The sequence below is a fragment of the Schistocerca americana genome, chromosome 7 (assembly GCF_021461395.2).
Source record: "Schistocerca americana isolate TAMUIC-IGC-003095 chromosome 7, iqSchAmer2.1, whole genome shotgun sequence".
NCBI lineage: Eukaryota > Metazoa > Arthropoda > Insecta > Orthoptera > Acrididae > Schistocerca > Schistocerca americana.
The window spans coordinates 558,528,812-558,549,491 of NC_060125.1; the positions used below are offsets into that span (position 1 = coordinate 558,528,812).

Genomic DNA, 20,680 nt, shown 5'->3' on the forward strand with positions numbered 1-20,680 from the left:
TCTCGTGTTTGCGGTCAAGAATGTCATCAAAAAAAAGGGTCAAAGGTTGGGTGGCCTAGCATGGAAGAAAGCTAACGCGGTCAAGAATGTCATCAAAAAAAGGGTCAAAGGTTGGGTGGTCTGGCATGGAAGAAAGCTGACACACATACTTACTAAGTAGGATGTCACGGCGGAATGACAGTGGTAGTTCACCGGCTTCTGTGTAGAGACTCTCAACTAGGATAGTACGGAAGGCACCAGTGGTGAGACAGATCCTCAAATGGTGTATTGTATTTAGACAGCGTAAGATAGATGGCCGTGCACAGGAGTAGACAATGCATCCATAATCCAACTTTGAGCAGACAAGAGATCAATAGAGGCGGAGGAGGACAGTCAGGTCAGCTCCCCAAGAGGTACCACTCAATACACTAAGGACATTGAGGGACTGTGCATGGAATCGGAGAGAAACGTGGTTTCGCTGGTATTAAGGCACCCCAAGATTAAGATGATTAAGAAGATCCGCCAAAAGAGAACCTCTCGGGCAGGCGACAGGCCAGCCCCAAAGATGATGATGGGCACTGGCGTCACAGAGGAGCAGAAAGCGTGGAGGAAGCTGAGCAACAAGCAGCATCAGGTCCATCCTAGTGACAGCAGAAGAGGAAGGGATATAAATGGTGCAAAGCGAAAAGGTAAATTCGGGAAGGAAAACATGGACAGCAACTGCTTGCAGGTGGGTGTGCAAGAGGATAGGATGATGACAAACATCATCTCGTAGAAGCAGCATGACCCCACCATGAGCAGGAATCCCCGCCATAAGGGGAAGGTCCGTCCGCACTGAAGTAAAATGGGAAAGAGCAAAATAGTCTTGAGGATGTAGGTTGGTTTCTTGCAGACAGACTACAAGCAGACATTGTTATCGCAGGAGCAACGGGATGTCCTCCCTGTTAGACCGAAGGACACAGATATTCCATTGTAAAAGGGCCATAAAATTTAGGAACACCGAGGAATGAAGAAGAAACACTCACCTCGATGGCCACTTAGGGGTGCATCGTCGAGGGAGGACGTCCACTGGAATCCACAGGTGGAGGATCTTCGTCCATCAACTCGATGGGATCAATGGAGCTTCCCCAGTGTCAGTCAATTCAAAAGCATCGATGAGTCGAAGAGGACCGACGAGTCAGAGAGGGGGAAGACTGTTTGCCTTTGAATGATTGTTTTGGCTTTTGGCGATTGGCAGAAGAGCCAGATGGCTGCAAACTCAAGGTGCGCAAGACATCTTCCCGGGAATAATACTTTTTCAACCGCCTTTCCCGGTGAGGGCAAAGAATGGGTAGCAAAATCTACAGCCCAGGAAGCGGGAGACGGATTGTCAGCTTGAAAGTGAGGCGACTTTGCCACCATCGAACTGAACTGTAAGTTCCAAGTTTGCGTAGCCATATTTTTTGTGGGACGGAGAAAGGTAACACGGTGCTGTAGCTTCCAGATGAAGGAACATTCGGTTTACAGATCGCCAACAGTTTCTGGGCAACAGGAGAAGGTACCTTCTCCTTCACCCTTATCTCCTGCACAGCCCGCTCGTCTTGATAGACGGGACAAGAACGAGAAGCTGGACAGGTGCTCTCGTGTGCATCCCTGCTACAAGTGACACATTTGGCTGCGTTTTTACATGATATGCTGGTATGATTGAACTGGTGGCATTTATAACACCGCAACGTATTGGGAATGTAAGGGCACACAGAGATGACTTTATAGCCTGCCTTTATCTTGGTAGGAAATGTTAACCGATTGAAAGTCAGGAACAACGTGCGAGTGGGCACCAAACCATCAGCTTCCTTCTTCATAACTCTATGAATAGCAGTAACACCCTGATCCGATAGATAATTAGTTATTTCATCTTCCATCAAACCATCCAACAGCCAGGTGTGTAAACACCGTGAGATGATTTAAGTGTCCTGTGAGCCTCCACTTTTACAGGATATTCGTGGAGGATTTGGGCCTTGAGTAGTTTCTGGGCCTGGAGAGCACTATCAATTTCCGAAAGCAGAGTACCATTGCGGAGACGAGAGCATGCCTTCACAGGGCCAGCAATGCAATCTACGCCTTCCTGTACAACAAAGGGGTTAACAGTAGCAAAAGTTTGGTTGTCGTCTAAACGTGAGACTACTAGATATCGAGGCGCAACAGCAAGAGACATTGAGGCAGGAGCCTCATTCCACTTCCATTTATGGGAAACACACTGAGAAAGAGAAGAAAAGTCAGTCATTGGGAAGAAGTCCCCCATGATTGCCAAGCAACTCCAATGGCATGCTCCTTCCAGCCAGGGGCCCTCCAAAGGGGAGGCCACCCCCCCCCCCCCCCCCCCCCCGCCCCCCACCTTAGGTGATTGTCCCCACCTTAGGTCACACTTCCCGAACGACAGACGGAGAGACCAATCGGCAGAGGAGGAAGGTAACAGCTCAGGCAATCACCCCACCCTGGGCCTGGCCTGTACCAGGGGGTACATGCGGGCCCTATATGCCAACCCGGGGCTGGGAATTACCCGTCCCGTTACCCAGTCTCCTGCTACGTATCAAATGTGTGGTTGGCCATCAGGTGCACACACAGGGAGGAGAGGAAAAGATAAGAAGGGAAGGAGGAAAGAAAGAATGGCCTCAAATTCCAAGGGCCGCGTGGGGCAAAGGGCCGCGCGGGGGATAGAGCCGTGCAGGGATAGAGCCGTGCAGGGATAGAGCCGCGCAGGGAAAGAGCCGCGCAGGGAAAGAGCCGCGCAGGGAAAGAGCCGCGCAGGGAAAGAGCCGCGCAGGGAAAGAGCGGTACAAGAGACAATATTCCTACAAGAAAACCAATGCAAATGAGCTTCTAGAGCCCATGGAGGCACGAGACATCTCTCCAAGAGAGGGGAGAAGGACAGGAGAAGAGGAGACAAGCAGCACAGAAAGAGAAGAGGTGCTGTGAGGGCTGGGGACCCATGGTCGCCAAGCACATACTCACCAAAGAGCGGTGAGCCCCCCGGAGGGAACGTTGGGGTGGGCAGTGGTCTTATGGTTTGGCTGATCAATGTCGATGTTACTACCCATAAACTGACTGAGCACATGAATGGGCATAGAAGGGACCTATACTACTTGCATCCTTCCACCTGATATTAGATTCTGTGAACTCCAGAGGTGGGACCTTAGCCTCCAACACTTGTTTACATCCCAAAAACCTACTGAATTTCATCTCTGATAACACTCCCCACTCCACCCCACTCACACACATCTTGTTCATCATACTTTTTATTTCATATACGTTACTGGAAAACAGTGAAATCTGGCATTTTATGGAATGCCTAGGAGATACGTGGTGTCCGGGCTAGAGGTACACACAAACAAGTCCTTGCAATGAAAGAGTTCAACATTTTACACTGTTAGGTAAATACACAATTCCACAGGCACATTTCAGCAGGATGATCACCCAACCAACTATCATGGGGATCTTACAACATTTCTCCATGGGATATTTCATGAGAGTTTGATCGAAAGGGAGTCCCACTGCCTGGCACCCTCAGCCCTGACTCTGCTGGATTTCAGTGCATGGGGGTTTATCGTAACAAGGGCTCAAGATCTGATAGATTTGCGACAATGGATCTACGCCACAGTACAGGCCATAACTTCAGTGCGAGATGCTTATAATAGTTTACACAATAAAACTTTGTCTCAAAACCTGGCGGAAAAGGTGATTCAATGAACCCTCTTCCAGGCACTTAAATGTGATTTGCAAAGTATTCCTGTAGATAACACCTACCCAGCTTAAGAACGTTCCAATAGCTGAAACCACAAACGACGCTCATACTGAACTGTACTAACATGCATTAAAATATTTGAGCTGCTGTTTACAATGTTGGACACATACAGAATAAATCTTAACATATATTGAAATATAAACCAATGTCTTTGTGTAACCCTATCCGAGACACCATGTATATACAAAGTGAATCACCTAAAACTTGCTCTGTGAATACTGTGGAAATGCGAAGTGCTATTGATGTGCAGTTTTGGCAGAAAGGATTGGTAATCAGGGGTTTGTATTGTTAGCCTAGAAACAGGTTGCAATAATACTTATAAAGAGTATTTTTTGAGGAAACAAATTTTTTTGAATGGGACAATACCTATTGGCATTAATAAAGTAAAAGTAGGGCAACTTAGAATGTCAGTGGTGTTCGTTACAGGATTCTAGTGCAAGTCATTTATGAGATATCATATTTTGAAAAGTTTCCACAATGATACTTGTTTATGCCATTTAACCTGCATAGTTGCTATGTATGATGATGTTATGTTTGCTTACAGAGTGCCCATGTGTTCCTTGACTGCACTGTGATGTGCTAGTCTGTGTGTGTGTGTGTGTGTGTGTGTGTGTGTGTGTGTGTGTGTGACAGCCCCAAGCAGCAGGTCATAAGTGGACAATGGGATTTACCAATGCTGCTCTTGTATGAGCACTGTAGGAAGAACGCAGTTCATTCTTGTACTGTGCATGCAAAAACATATCACAATTAATGTCAAATAATCAATCTTGGAAATTATTTATCAACATTTTCAACCATTTACATGAAAGTGGTAGTGTAACATCTAGACAACGTAACAGAAGGTAACAACTGATGACGAAGAGCGAAAATTGATGTTCTTGTTGCTGTTGCAGTTGATCCACACGTTTGCTCATACATCATCCACGAGGAAGTGGCATATGTCAGGCAAATGTCCTATGCATTCTCCATCGACATAGGTTCCATCCATATCACATTTCTCTCCATTAAGAACTGCATGGCATTAACACAGGATACTCCAGATGCATCACATGTCTTATTTAATTATGAAGTCACATTTACCAATCATGGCCAGGCACACAGTCGAAACATGAACTACTGATCTGTTGATGATACCCCATGGAGTGTAAACATGTGGTGCAGGATACTGAACCACCAGCACATAGGCCCATTTTTCACAGACAGAACACTGAACGTGCCCAAGTATCACAACCTCCTAACAGACAATCTTCCATGGATGCTAGGAGACATTTCTCTGCGGACTAGGAAGAACCTGTGGTACTAGCATGATGACTGTCCAGCCCACAGTGCACGAAGTACTATAGCATGTCTTCATGAATTGTTTCCAAATCATTGAATTGGATGCAGAGGATATGTACCTTGGCCAGCCCGCTCCCCCGATTTGACACCTGCAGACTTTTATCTGTGGGGAGAGCTGAAAGGTGCTGTGTACAAGGACATAACAGCTGTACCTGATGGTAGGTAATGATGTATTACTGCAGCCTGCTCAAACATCTCCACTGAAATGCTAGCATGTGTATAGTAGTCGTTCCACACCAAACTGGAAGTACACAGTGCCACTGCAGATGGTAATTTTGAACACAACCTGTGATGGTCAATTGTCTCATTACTGGTCAGAATCCACGTAACTTGTGTATACAATTTGTTTTTCTTTAATGTGTGCAATCATAAGTACAAGTGTCAGTGTGGTAACTTTTCAAAATACAATATATACTAAAACGCTCATATAGAATTCTGTAACAAACACCACTAACATTCTAATTTATCCAACTTTTGGTTTGTTAATGTCAACAGGCACTGTTCCATTTAAAAAAGTGTATGTTTGCACAAAAAATACACTTTCTAAACAATCTTTTGAATGTATATCAACAGGACTTTCCACTTCTGCAATATTTGCATTGCGAGTTTTAGATGGTTCACCCTGTAGAATACTTACAATCTTTAGGCAGGATATGAGATGGATTTTATTTAACACTTTGTTCAAGTATTTAGTAGAATGCTGGTCACGTTGAGACAAAATACGAAAAGCAGATAATTTAAATATTTTGATAGTTACAAGATTCACAGACATAACTGCTGTAACAGATCCTGTTCATTTCAGTTAGAGTTAAGTAACGTCAGAGTGTCACTTTCACTAAAATGGAGGCTACACGTGATGACTGTAAATATTTTGTGGTTGATCATGCATAAGCAATGAAACAAAGATTTATATAGTCACAGATAATGAGGGGTTATTCTTCAAGACACAGTGTTTTTGTAACATATGGTGCTATAAGGAAATAATAAGACATGTGAATATGGCTAAGACTGGGAAGTAAGCAACCTCATCAACATTAGTTAATAAGTACCATGTAATTAATGTCCAGGGAATACAGAGATAGCTACAACCACTGAAAGAAATGTGTGGTGCAATCAAATTTATCGTACCAGATGGTGAGTTTTTCTGATGTACTGTATGAGATCCATTCTTATAATGGCCATAGTGGTGAAAACAGGATGAAAAAGGAGTTGTCTGCTAGATATAATAATACTAATCTTCATGATACAAAGCTTTTCACACAGATTTGTGAACCATGCCAGCAGGGTTGCACAAAAGGCATAGTAGTAAAACTGTTGATTTCTTCTAATTTAATTATTTTGTTGTAATTTAATATTTTTTGTGTGTTCATTTTGCATTTTATAAAACACCTACACATTTACACATTTTGCCGGAAATTTATTACATTAAAATGATTAAAATTAAATTAAACACCTTTCAAGAAGTTCCAGGCATTCTACACAATGCCTTTGTTTACAATCTGCCAATTTGTATGTTGCAATTAATTATGCAATACAACTCTCTTCCCCCTTAATCTTTCTTTACATCTCGCTCTTCTCATCTCTGAAATTACAATGGCACAGTGCTTATGAATGTATCATCTCTGACATTCTTCCAGTGACACATCCCCCTTCATCTTTTTGTACCCTCATCCTCACTACAGATGGAATTCTCTCATCCTGGGGTCTGAGTGACCTACCCCTCCTTTATAACTTTCCACAACATCCCTCTCCCTCCCCCCCCCCCCCCCCCCAATGAAGGAACTATCAGTTCTGTGAACTAGGCAGTGTGTCCTTTTCACTTTTATAAGCTTGTCTCAGAAGTACTACACATTAAACATCCTGAAGGTAAATGCCGGTCAGAAATTCTATTCATAATTTATTAATAACCGAATCCATCTGTTAAATTCCTTAGGATGACATGACAATGACAGACACGCAGGTGCTCAATTTGGAAGAGATATTCAATACTGAATATTACCTTTCTCTAACAGGTGGCATTAACTGTTTATTTTTCCTGCTGAGATCGCAACTGTCAGCGTCAAGCGAGTTGGATTTGCGATGCTGGGCAGCACTGCTGCCACCTCCACTAGATGTTCCAGGATCACTCACCCTAATAACAGGAAAATAACAATGTAAACCATGTTTTGCAGTGTCGTTCTAAAACTTAAAGCGCTCACAAATCAGCAAGAAATGCCAAGACAACAACAATAAAAATACTAATAACCATTATTCTTTCCTTTTTTTAAAATAAAAGTCACTAACACATGTCATCACACCATTATCCTGGATAGAAACAGTATGCCCTACGAAACACACTCCTCTGAAAATATCTCATGTTGTGAGATTGGAGGCAAATCGTAGTATGTGATACACAAAGGTATAATTTGCTGGTCATAATTTCAAATGCTCTTTGAAAATTAATCCATTAGCAGGGATGGAAATGTAGCTTCTGTATTTCTGAGTTAACACTAAATGTTGATTGCTTTGTGGTAACGAGATGGACTCTAAAACTGAGCCGACTGCACATTCCTCAGCAGGACCAGACTAGACACTCTGGCTATTTTTGTTAAGAAAATAATGTGTTTACATTTTATACTGTGCATCTCATACTATAGGTCTGATTGGCTAAATCAATTCACTGACTACAGTGGCCAATTTTTACTAACACAGTAACTCCCTGTCCTAAAGACCTGAAGTTTCTTACAGTACTGTTCGTTCTCTTTGTGTGGCTGTGAAGAAAGTTAAAAGTAAATAAACGAACTGCATGTACCTTACTGTCAGCAATTCACTTTCTCAATGGAAAATGGTACAACACCACTGAAATCCGTAAAAAGTCAGTATTTATTGACCTTCAGCAATGAACAAAGGAAAAGTACTACAATAGTGTTGTCCATTTATAAAAGGATATACAAATGTGCATGGTGAAGAGAAGAGAGTCAGGAATAGTGATCAGTCAGTAAATCTTACTGAGCACGTAAATAAAGAAATGCTGGTGTTGGGAACATTGACAACATCTGAGGTGCACAAACACTTTTAAAACAGACACGACATTCAGAACCACACAGTGAGAAGCTGTGACCCTGCAACTGTTTTAAATCACAAAAATACATACTCACATATCTGCATTCCATGCTAAGTTTACAAATATTAATTCCATTGTACTAAAATTGTTAGGAAATTACTGATAGCCACACAGAAACATCAGGACTGTGACAATATAAGAAATCTTATGATCTCCCCTGTCCAATCAGTCTTCTTTTTCAAATGTAGCCCATACATTTAATAAGAGAATTATCTATGTTAGAAACAAAAATTTATTTATAAGAGGGAAATAAAAATATGACAAATACATTTTAATACTGGAAATAATGTGAACTGTTAAGCAAAACAAATGAAACAATAGACCTATTAATTTTTTACTTATATACAAAGTTCGAAAAGTTTCTCTCATTCCATTCTTCTTTCACACTGTTATTTTCTTTCTCTGTGATGATTTACATTTCTCCATTTTCCTTTTACACAAGGGGTAGTAAGATGTAAGGACAAAATATAGTTGCTTCAGACTCTAAATTCTCCGTTGCAATTTTCTTAAGAGTTTCATACAATACATCTTCTGAATAAAAAGGGAAATTCCATTAATAGATATTGAGTTGGGCCTCCTGTGTTGATTTGCATGGTGTGTGTGTGTGTGTGTGTGTGTGTGTGTGTGTGTGTGTGTGTGTGTGTGTGTTTGCACCACTTTATTGACTAGCATTTGAGTGAGTGTGATAGGAGAAACCGAACTTTTCCCACCAGTAACAGTGTGTCAGGAATGTGCTTCCCCTATCAGCAAAATGCTCCAAAAAAATACAGCACCACACCACATCCACATATGCCTATTTTTTCATGAGCACATAAGGAATACACCTTGCAAAATGCTCTCTGTACTGTGGGTGATTTGCAAATGCTTGAAGAACAACGGTACACAAGAAATGCAGAAACTGTTCACATATGTCACTTATAAGCTCGTATCAAACGTTTAACATGAATCTGACAGCCAAATGCAGCAATTGTTTGTCATTACTGATGAGAATTCTTCAACATGAAGGGTCTTTCTCCTCATGTTGAAACTCCAACAGTACCATCCACCAACATGAAATTTATCAGTAATAGTCTACACAAACATTTTTTATTTTTATTTATTTATTTTGCATACCTAACAACACATCTCACTATACCAGTACTTTTCAAATTTTAGACACATGGAAGCCAGACACCTATTCTTAGGGTACCATACTTAACCTCAAGTGCCTACTGAAAAGTTGGTCAACTGATCCTTGATAGTGGCTACTAAAACTGTTAGCTTTTTCCATAGCACAGCACTATTTTCTAAGTGAATAATTTCTTTCAACTTAAATTTTCACACAATGACGTCCATAGACATCCGGTCTTGCTGCAAAATAAGCTCTGTCAACTTATCTTCAATTTATGCGCAAAACTATTACCAGAAAGTAACACCATTAACAAAAAAGATAAAATATTACACAAATTACATCCTGGAAACAATCCTACAAGCTAATGCTAAGCCATAGGTCCACATTGGATGCAGGAGAACTTCTGTGAATTTTTTTAAAGTAGAAGTTGAGGTACTGATTCAAGTAAAGCTGTGAGGGCGGTTTGTGAGTCGTGCTTGAATAGCACAATCAGTACAGCACTTTGCCCTCTAAAGACAAAGGTCCCATGTTCAAGTCCTGGTCCAACACACAGTTTTAATTTGCCAAGCAGTATCATTAGGCAATATTCCAACAACTGTATGATGCCTAAGTTGTCAAACTAAAATTGCTTTCGTTTTACCTACATGCCTCAGAGTTGTTTTTGCAGGCAGACATCCTCTGCCAAGGAAAACCAAGGAGAATTGCCCGAATTTAATCCCTGTACCATTGAAAAGATGAATGAAATAAGTATTAGTGTCAGTGGTGTTGAGAAGCAGCTGAAATTGTTGAGATTGAACAAAGCTCCAGGCCTCAATGGAATCCTCCTCAGATTCTATACTGAATTTGTGGCCGAGTTAGCCCCTCTTCTAATTATAATCTACCTTAGATCCCAGTTCTTGGAAAAGGGCCCTCCTTGTAGAAGTGATCCACAAAACTACCGTTCATTATCCTTGACATTGGTTTGTTGCAGAGTCTTAGAACACATTCTGAGCTCTGACAAAATGATATATCTTGAACAGAATGATCTTCTCAACACTAACCAGCATGGATTTCGAAAACATCAATCATGTGGAACCCAACTCGCACTTTTCTCGCTGAACACACTGAAAGCTTTGGATCAAGGTGGCTAGGTAGATGCAGTATTTCTAGATTTCCAAAAAGCATTTGACTTACAGGTGAAATTTGTGACTGGACTGAGAACTTTTTGGTAGCGAGGACACAGCTTGTTATCTCATATGAAGAGTCATCATCAGATGTAGAAGTAACTTCGGGTGTGCCCCAGGGAAGTGTATTGGGATCCTTGCTGTTCATATTGTATATTAATGCCCTTGTAGATAATATTAATAGTAAAATCAGAGTTTTTGCAGATGATGCAGTTATTTATAATGAAGAAATGTAATATTTGAAAGAAGCTGCATAAATATTCAATCAGATCTTGATATTATTTCAATGTGGTGCAGAGACTGACCACTTGCTCTAAATGTTTAGAAATATAAAATTTTGCACTTCACAAAACAAAAAGCACAGTATCTTATGACTATAATATCAATGAGTCACTGTTGGAATTGACCAACCCATACAAATATCTGGGTATAACACTTTGTAGGAATGTGAAATGGAATGATCACATAGGATGAGTCGTGGTAAAGCAGGTGGTAGACTTCGGCGTATTGGTAGGATACTGGGGAAGTGCAGTCAGTCTACAAAGGAGATTGCTTACAAATCACTCTTGCAACTGGTTCTAGAATATTGCTCAAGTTTGTGGACCTGTACCAAATAGGACTAACAGGAGATATTGAACACACACAGAGAAGGGCAGCACAAATGGTCACAGGTTTGTTTAATCCATGGGAAAGTGTCACAGAGATACTGAACAGGAATACTCTTGAAGACAGACTTAAAGTATCCTGAGAAAGTCTATTAATAAAGTTTCAAGAACTGGCTTTAAATGATTACTCTCAGAATATACTACAACCCCTTTGTATCACTCACATAGGGATCACGATGATAAATTAGAATAATTACTGTACGTACAGAGGCATTCAAACAATCATTCTTCCCGCACTCCATACATGAATGGAACAGGAAGAAACCCGAATAACCGATACAATGGGATGTATCCTCTGCCATGCACCTCACGGTGGTTTGCAGAGTGTAGATGTAGATCTCCATAGTTTTGCAGATGAAACATGGAGGGGTATCCCACAACTGCAACAACAGATGAAAATGTCCAAAAATATCACTATGTAGTATAAGTGCCTTTTGACCAAAAGTCACAATGTTTCACTTCCATGATGAGGTCCTCGTACTGTCACTGGTATATGGAATAGTGTGACTGAAGTATTATACAAGCATAAAATTGTTTGTTCACAATAAGAGACCAAAATGTTACGTGTTCTTTCAGAAGGTAACTGAAGAAATCTAGTCTACTAGACGTGCTGTCCTTTATCTGCTGCTTTTATCAGAACTTCCGTGCACTGTCTCAACACCTCTGATCTTTCTCACTAGTGGGAAGAAATAAAATTAAAAATGCCGAAATGGCAATAATCACCTCCTGAATGTAGGTGATGCCAGGGACTTTTAGTCATTATTTCATAATTTTCTTGAGTAAATTTTCCTTCTTGTCATAATCATCAGTCCACTTTGTTATCAGAGTAGTCATCAGTCTGCTCTCCTTGGTATATCTTTTGCATGTCTTTTCATATCTGAATCACTACTACACCCAAGCAATGGAAAATTCAGGATTAAAAGGAAAGTTGCTAGTCACCATATAGTGGAGATGCTTACAGGCACAACAAAAAGACCATCACAAATAGTTTTGTTGTGCCTCTCTGCGACTCAGCATCTCTGCTGTATGGTGAGTAGCAACTTTCCTTTTCATAATATTGTTACTACTACACCCTACATCCATTTGAACCTACCCACTGTATTCAAGCCCTGGTCATTTCCCTCCACAAATTTTGCTCTCCACAGTTCTCTCCATTCCTAAATTACTGTTCCTTTAAAGCTCTGACGTTTTCTATTCAATCTCTCCATTTTTTGCCAAGTTTTGTCAAAGTACAGCTCTCTCAAATTTCATTCAGTACATCTTCATTAGTTACTCAATTCACCCATATCATCTTCAGCACTCCTCTACAGCAATACATTTCAGAAGTTCCTATTCTTTTCTTGTTTATACTTCTAATTGTCCAAGTTCCAGTGTCATATAATGCTAGACTGCAAACAGATACTTTCAGGAAAGAGTTCCTATCGCTTAAATTGGCATTGCTCTATTTCAGAAAGCCTTTTATTGCTATTGTTAATCTACATATCATATGCTTTTCCCTTTTATTTTGCTGCCTAAATAACATAATTTGTCTACCAATGCCAGTGTTATTGCCTTGTCTAATTCTCTCAGCATCGCCTGAGTTAATTTGACTATTCTTGATTACTCCCTCATCTTACTGCACCATAATTATTTTTGTGTAAAAATGTCTCTTCATTGTTTAGTATTTCTATGGTAATCTTCCACAAGACATGAGGGTCAGCATAAAATGTTTATCATTGTATAATGTGAGTTAATCAAACAATTAACACAATTTTTTTGAATAAATGTAACTGATTTATTAAAAGTATGCAAATCAAATCTACATTCAGTCTCAGACACTACCTGTGGCAAAACGCATGTCTTTACAAGTATTTTGATTTGTGTCTCAATCCAACACATAACTTTCATCTGCCATGCAGTTTCATTTCAGGACACAATCTGCTGTAGAAAATGTTTGGTTTGAATCTTATTAACAGAACAGTTTTTCTGACAGTGCTCTGTCATATTATCATCTCGCTTTAAAGTCAGACGATGAACCGGTAATATTTAGCAGCCACTGAAAATATTTTTGCTGCACATTCTGGTCATCCTTAGTCTTATTCTGACTGCAGACATTGTGATTATGTTCAACACATTGTACTTATATTCAATACAGTTACCAACTATGCACCACTGTTTGGTGATGCCCATGTTGTTATTGTTGTTGTTGTTGTTGTTGTTGTTCTTGCAGGATCTTTTTTTGGGCACAGCAATGTTGGAGATTTGATGTTTTGCCGGATTCTTAATATTCACAGAACACTCATGAAATGGTCGTATGGAAAAATATTCACTTCATTGCTACCTCGGAGAGGCTTTGTCCCGTCATTCATCCACTCACTATAACATCACATTCAGACTCACTTGAATCTTAATAAGCAGTAACTACTGATCTAACAATCGTGCCAGACACTTGTTTTATATATGCGTAGCTGACCACAGCACCATATTCTGACTTTGAATTTAAATACACATGCCTAAATCAGTTTCTTTGGTGCTTTGGTGTATCTGTATCAATATTATGAAAAGGGTAGTTGCTACTCACCCTATAGCGGACATGCTGAGTCAGAGATAGGCTCAACAAAAAAAGACTGTCACAAAATGAGCTATGAGCTTTAGGCCAACAAGGTCTTTGTCAAAAATAGAAAACAGCAGACACACGTGCATGCAAACGAATAATCTCTGGCAGCTGGAGCCAGAATATACCTGTATATTAGTTACATACTTCAATATGACAGTAAAGTAAAATTATTGCAAAAATAGTTTTATATAACTTTCCACATAACACATTTTCATTCTAATTAAATTAGTTTTCCATGGAGGAGGAGGACGAAAAAAAGAGGAGGAGGAGGAGGAGGAGGAGGAGAAGGAGGGAGGGAGGGAGGGAGGGAGGGAGGGAGGAAGGGAGGGGGAGAGAAGCAGCAGTTCGCTTCATGTAGCCTTGTGAATCTCATTTTGAGACTGACATTTTAGTGGAGAATGGTCAAGATTTGACGAACTTGTGTTGACTCTTTCTTCAGGTTCCTTTTCTTCCATAATGATCAGCACTTTGGGCCTTTCAAGAAGATAACAGGGCAACAAGTTTCTTCTTCACCACATTCAGTTATACTGGGCACAATTTTTGTGAGATTTCGTGGAAGTCAGCTGCTACTATGAGGTGGACAACTTTCCTTCCACCATTTTTTCCCCAAAATTTGAGGCTTTAATGAAACAAATTGGTTACACATGTATCATTCAATGTATTTTCCATCGCTGGCCACTACTTTCTCCCATTTTCGGGCAGAGTACAAATCCCGTGTCGAAAAAATTTTTCATCTTTTGAAGCGATCCACGAATTGATACAATTTGTGACTTCTTTATGAGATTGGAAGTGTTGGTCAGCCAGGCCATGTGCCATTGATCTAAACAGGTGATAGTCAGAGGGAGCAATGTCTGGAGAATACAGCGGGTGGACTTCCCATTTTAACATTTCCAAGTATGTTTTCACCTCTTTTGCAACACGGGGTCGAGCGTTGTCGTGCTGCCAAATCACTTTATCCTGCCTCTTGCTGTATTGCGGCTATTTGTCTTTTAATGCTCTGCTCAAACACATTAATTGCATTTGATAATGAGCACCTGTGATTGTTTCACTTGGTTTTAGCACTTCATAGTACGAGACGCTGAGTTGGTCCCACCAAATGCAGAGCATGGTCTTGGAGCTGTCAATATCCGGTTTGGCCTTCGACATGGAAGCATGGCCGGGATATCCCCACGATTTTTTGCATTTTGGGTTATCATAATGAACCCATTTTTGTCCCCAATCACAATGCGATGCACAAATCACTTCCATTTTTACCTCTGAAGCAACTGTTCACAAACACACAAACACCGTTCAACATCTCTTAGTTTCAGCTCACACGAGACCCAAGTTCCTTCTTTCTGAATCATGTCCATAGCCTTGATGTGTTTTGAAATGGCTTGCTGTGTCGCTCCCACTAACCATGCCAATTCTTCTTGAAACTTCCTGGCAGATTAAAACTGTGTGCCCGACCGAGACTCGAACTCGGGACCTTTGCCTTTCGCGGGCAAGTGCTCTACCATCTGAGCTACCGAAGCATGACTCATGCCCGGTCCTCACAGCTTTACTTCTGCCAGTATCTCGTCTCCTACCTTCCAAACTTTACAGAAGCTCATTCTGTAAACATCCCCCAGGCTGTGGCTAAGCCATGTCTCCGCAGTATCCTTTCTTTCAGGAGTGCTAGTTCTGCAAGGTTCGCAGAAGAGCTTCTGTAAAGTTTGGAAGGTAGGAGACGAGATACTGGCAGAAGTAAAGCTGTGAGGAACGGGCGTGAGTCGTGCTTCGGTAGCTCAGATGGTAGAGCACTTGCCCGCGAAAGGCAAAGGTCCCGAGTTCGAGTCTCGGTCGGGCACACAGTTTTAATCTGCCAGGAAGTTTCATATCAGTGCTCACTCCGCTGCCGAGTGGAAATCTCATTCTGGAATTCTTCTTGAGTTTGATGCGAGTCTTCACTCAGCAATGTCTCCAATTCTGCATCTTCGAAAACATTCTCTCTTCCACCACCATGCCGGTCTATGACATTAAAATCACCATTATGGAAGCGTTGAAACCACTCACAACATGTTCTTTCACTAACAGCATCCTTACCATTCGTACTCGACAGCAGTCGCTGAGACTCAGCCACTGTTTTCTTCACACTGAAACAACACAGTAACACATCCCGCAAATGACATGAATTAGGCTCGTAAAGTGAAATTTTCAATCGAGAACAACTTTATGATGCAAACACAAATTGACTAATGTTTGAATGAGGTTATGTTGACCGAGGTCCAATCTAACTGCCCGATGTCTGCAATCTGTTTCTTTCAACAGTTACTTACCGTTGTTGCCATCTGTAGGCAAACAGCAGAAGCAAAGTTGTACACCTACATCTATATCTACATATATACTTTGCTAGTCACCATGCAGTGTGTGGCGGAGGGCACAATTCGTGCCAAAGTCATATCCCCCCCCCCCCCCCCCCCACCCCCCCCTGTTCCACTCGCAGATCGCGCAGGGGACTAGCGACTGTCTGAATGCCTCAGTACGAGCTCTAATTTCCCTTACCTTTGAATGGTGATCATTGTGCAATTTGAAAGTTGGTGGTAATAATACATGCTCTACATCCTCGGCGAGGAACGAATTTTGGAATTTAGTGAGCAGCCCCTTCTGTTCAGCGCATTGTGTATCTGCAAGTGTGCCCCACTTCAAACTTTCTATGAGATTTGTAACGCTCTCACGATGGCTTAATGTACCAGTCATGAATCTTGCCACTCTTCTTTAGACCTTCTCAGTCTCTTGAATCAGACCCAACTGGTAAGGGTCCCATACAGATGAACAATACTCTAAGACTGGACGAACTAACATATTGTAAGCAATTTCCTTTACTGAAGGACTGCATAACTTTAGGATTCTACCAATAAACTGCAATCTACAGTTCGCCTTGCCCGTTACTTGTGTAATCTGATCATTCCATTTGAGATCATTTTGAATAGTCACGCCCAGGTACTTGGCGGATGTCACCGCTTCCAAAGACTGGGCATTTATTTTGTACTCTTACATTAATGGGGATTTTCGCCTTGTTATACACAGTAGGTTACACTTACTAATATTGAGAGAGAGCTGCCAGTCATTACACCACACATTTATTTTCTGCAAATGTTTTTATGTTATCAAGTCCTTTTCAGCAGCATGACTTGTTTCTGCAAACAGACCACAGTAGTGATTTTGGAAGAACTCAAAACGAATGAGACGCGAAGTTCATAACAGAAGCAGATCACTGAATTTGTTTCACTGTCCTAATTACTATGGTACCTGGTACTCAAATAGTAAAAAGTTATTTTTCTAGTTACAAAGAGAGGCCAAAAGGCACTTTAAATTGTCCAAACAACCAATTGTGCACAGTGGCAAGTAAAAGCTAACATTTGTATCCATCTACCCTATGCAAAATAATTTTAAATAAACACTTGTGCAACAACACTTCAAAACTCCTTAGTAAACAAAATAAGTCTTCTCGAGAATGAAGTTTGCAACCAAATGTTCAGTTTGCCCATGGACTCAAGAGTGACAAGTTTCTTGCTCTTAATTAAGAAAGGAGAACAGACTACCACTCATATATAGACGATTTCCACATACATGCTTTTTCAAGTACCAGATGCATCTAAACATAGTTGTTTCCTGAAACATATACTGACTATGTGCTGAGTTTTTAGTTGTTATTGGCTGCCAGAAACAATAATCATCAATTCAAACTGCATATGAAGCAGTGAGAGTCTGGAAACAAATGTATTTGGTGAATCTAGCATATGAAGTAAAATCATTTAGAAGTGAGTGGCAGACTTCATTTTTAATTATTTGCAGCCTGGAGTGCCACTGTCATAACAAGTTTTTAGTTATGATTAGATATAGAAAAATCTAGTAGCAAATATATGAAATAACAGTGCTAACAAATAATGAAAATCTTATCAAAACATAACAACAGTTTTAAAATGTTTGGCAGTAGTATTTTCAATTTCATTTTTTAAACCGTTCCCAGGTGGTTTTCAAAATAAACGAAACTTTTTACAACAGAAACACCTGTTCTTGCTAATGAAACAAAAATAAAGAAAACAGGAGGTTTATAAAAATCAATGAGGTTCCCATCTGGGTGGTAGTGTTGAAATACTGTTACATTTCAACACACATCACATTCGTCTTCTGGTGAAGTGTCGAGATATGCAAACGCTGCAATATTCGTACTAGTGGAGGGGCAGCCCCTCGAACAGGCTACGAATGGCTGTGTACTGTCTGGCTGCCAGCAGGAATGAGGGTGAGGCTGCAGTGGCAAGGGTAGCAGGTGCTCAGTTCACATCTCTGGCCACGCAGTACAACAGGTGTTAAAACTATTAAAATATAAAACTGAATTAAAAGTACAATAGTTTGCTTCAGGTGTATTTATTTGAGTTGATTAGAGACTCTCAAAACTGGTTCCAAAACTTTTTAGTTGTACCTTCAGGTGTATATAATGCTGTGTCATACAACATAGAGTGTTATAACAGATCGCTACAGAGTAATGGTTGGCATGGCTAGGCAAAGTTTTCAGCCTTCTTCAATTGACAAAACTGATCATCAATGATGAATGTCGAGCCTGTGTTAAAATCACAAACTGTCGTCACTTAACAGATTAAAATATGTTCCTGTGGGCCTATGTCAAGCAACAGACGATGCCTCTCACAATTGTTATCCAGGAAAATATTGGATCTGGAACCCGACACACGTGTGTGTGTCTGTCACCAACGTAATAGTAACTGTAGCAGCTAACAACACAAACTACGAGGTGTCAAGTGTGCTGCTGGAGCGCATGTGGTGGATGCAATCTGGATACTGACACTATGTCTCACACACTGTCAAGGAAGCAAACGACACCAAGGCTATAGTGCATTTGACAGATGAAGTACAGGATTCAGGTACAATTTCGGTCCCTGCGAAAGGACAACTTCACACCTGTCTCGAGAATCGTAATGGAACAGGACACTGTTAAGGGCACAGAGGTAGCAATCCGAGGCCCGAGAAAGGAAAAAGCAGAGGAGATCCACTGGGAAACCTGCAGGGTCGTGACTTCTGAAAGTGAACATCACTGCAGCAGAATGGGAGGCCACCCGAGCACTGAGAGATGATGCTGACACTATGGCTATTCCAGCAGACAAAAATAGTGCAGCTGTGTTGATATGCACCGACAACTACCATCACAAAATTGGCTTGCTGCAGCAGGACCATCTCTACAGGAAGCTAAAGAAGGATCGAACTGTGATGATGACCAGGAAAACTATGCCTCTGCTGCAGAACTCTGATCAGAGGCAAAGAAGCAGCAGCTGTATCCCAAGGTGCCAGTGACACCACACCAGTATGACTGCCAATGATATATACGGAACGGGTGCCTCTGCAGCCAATACTCAGACCATCAATTCACACAATTATGCACAGCCTAATATCTGGTGACACTTCTAAATCCCCTTGTGGAATACGTAGTCATCATGTTAAGAACTCTGCCGATTTCATGAAAATACTTAAAGACATGTGAATAAAAAGATGATTATTATTATTTTTAGGTGAGGGGCACTCAATATCATGGTCATCAGTGCCCTGACAAAGTCAGTATGCCAACCTCATAGGTGGGGACCCCAAAAGCTGTAGCCACATGTAGAGCTGTTTATAATGCATGAAAGTCTGCCTCCCTTCCCCACCAATTTCGGGATAAGGCCTGACAGTCCACAAAATTCCACCACTCTTGTAATACTGAAATCAGTATCAGTGAGTATAGTGGGCAGATCTCCATCAAGACTGATGGCTGCCCTGTTATCACTATATAAGACACATGTTGCCAAAATATGCTGAACTGAAATAGGCACACCACAAACCTCAAAGAATGGGGGATCCTCTCACCGGAGGAGGAAGCCATGTGTTAAAGGGCTATGTCCGATGCGCGTCCTGGTAAGCAGGACCTCCTTTGAGCGGTGAGGCTAACAGGAAGTCTGCCATGCCTGTGTGGCCAATTTGAGCAACCACAGTTTGTTTTCTGTCAACCATTCAGTCTTCCACTGACGCATGATGCATCTGTCAGAAAATGAGTGATGGCGTCAATGTGATGGGACACTGATGGACAGCACCATCCTGACACACTCCCATGACTGCTTTATCGGTCACGTCATTTCCCTGTGTCCCAATGTGGACAGGTACACAGCAAAAGATCACCTCCTTGCCACAGTGTTTGAGCCGGTGTAAGGAGTCATGGATAGCTGAGTCAACTAGTCTACTTGATACATTTGGTAAAGTGCTTGTAGTGGACTAGGCAAGTTGAAACACAGTGAACCTTGTGTAGTGATGTCCGTACCCAATGCCATCATAATGCCATATAGCTCCGCATCATAATTTGTAAATTGTTCCAGAAGATGCAGTTTGGAAACCCTTTCAGGGAAAACGGACAACGGAAGAAATTCTCTTGCTGGGATCCATCTGTATAAACAATGATAAAATGTGGTACATACTAAAATTCTAAAGATGGCTCCACATCCTGGAGACAGCCAGTAGCAAGTATCCCGAATGGCTTGGTCACATGGGTCTGATTCCTGAACAGCCCTTTGAAATTGAGTTAGACCACTGCACTAAATGCCAATGACTCAGGTGACACTGAGATTTTCAGTGGCTGTTGAGCCAAAAGGATATGTCACTGAATCCAGTGGGGTGGTTCACCAGCCTCTGCACACAGATACTGAACTGGAGTGGTCCTAAATACTCCATCTGATATCTGAATGTCCTCATGGTGTACAGCAGCTAAGATTTTGTGGTAGGAAATACGGGCTGATCCATAGACCACACTGCCATACTCCAAACGTGAGCAAACAAATGCCCTATAAAACTGCAGGGAGTGAGACGTTATCAGCTCCCCATACTTGTCTTCTAAGGCATTTCAAAATATTCAATGACTGGAAGCCCTTTGTTCGTAGTCTTGC

General features: G+C 41.3%; 1 protein-coding gene across 1 annotated transcript in view; it reads right to left on the reverse strand.

The window, feature by feature from the left end:
• Positions 1-20,680, reverse strand: part of LOC124622067 (E3 ubiquitin-protein ligase SH3RF2) — a 223,705-nt gene that overhangs the window by 27,440 nt on the left and 175,585 nt on the right. Inside the window, exon 14 of the mRNA XM_047147639.1 lies at positions 7,098-7,229. Within this exon, the coding sequence (XP_047003595.1) occupies positions 7,098-7,229 (132 nt within the window). The remainder of the gene's footprint in view (positions 1-7,097; positions 7,230-20,680) is intronic.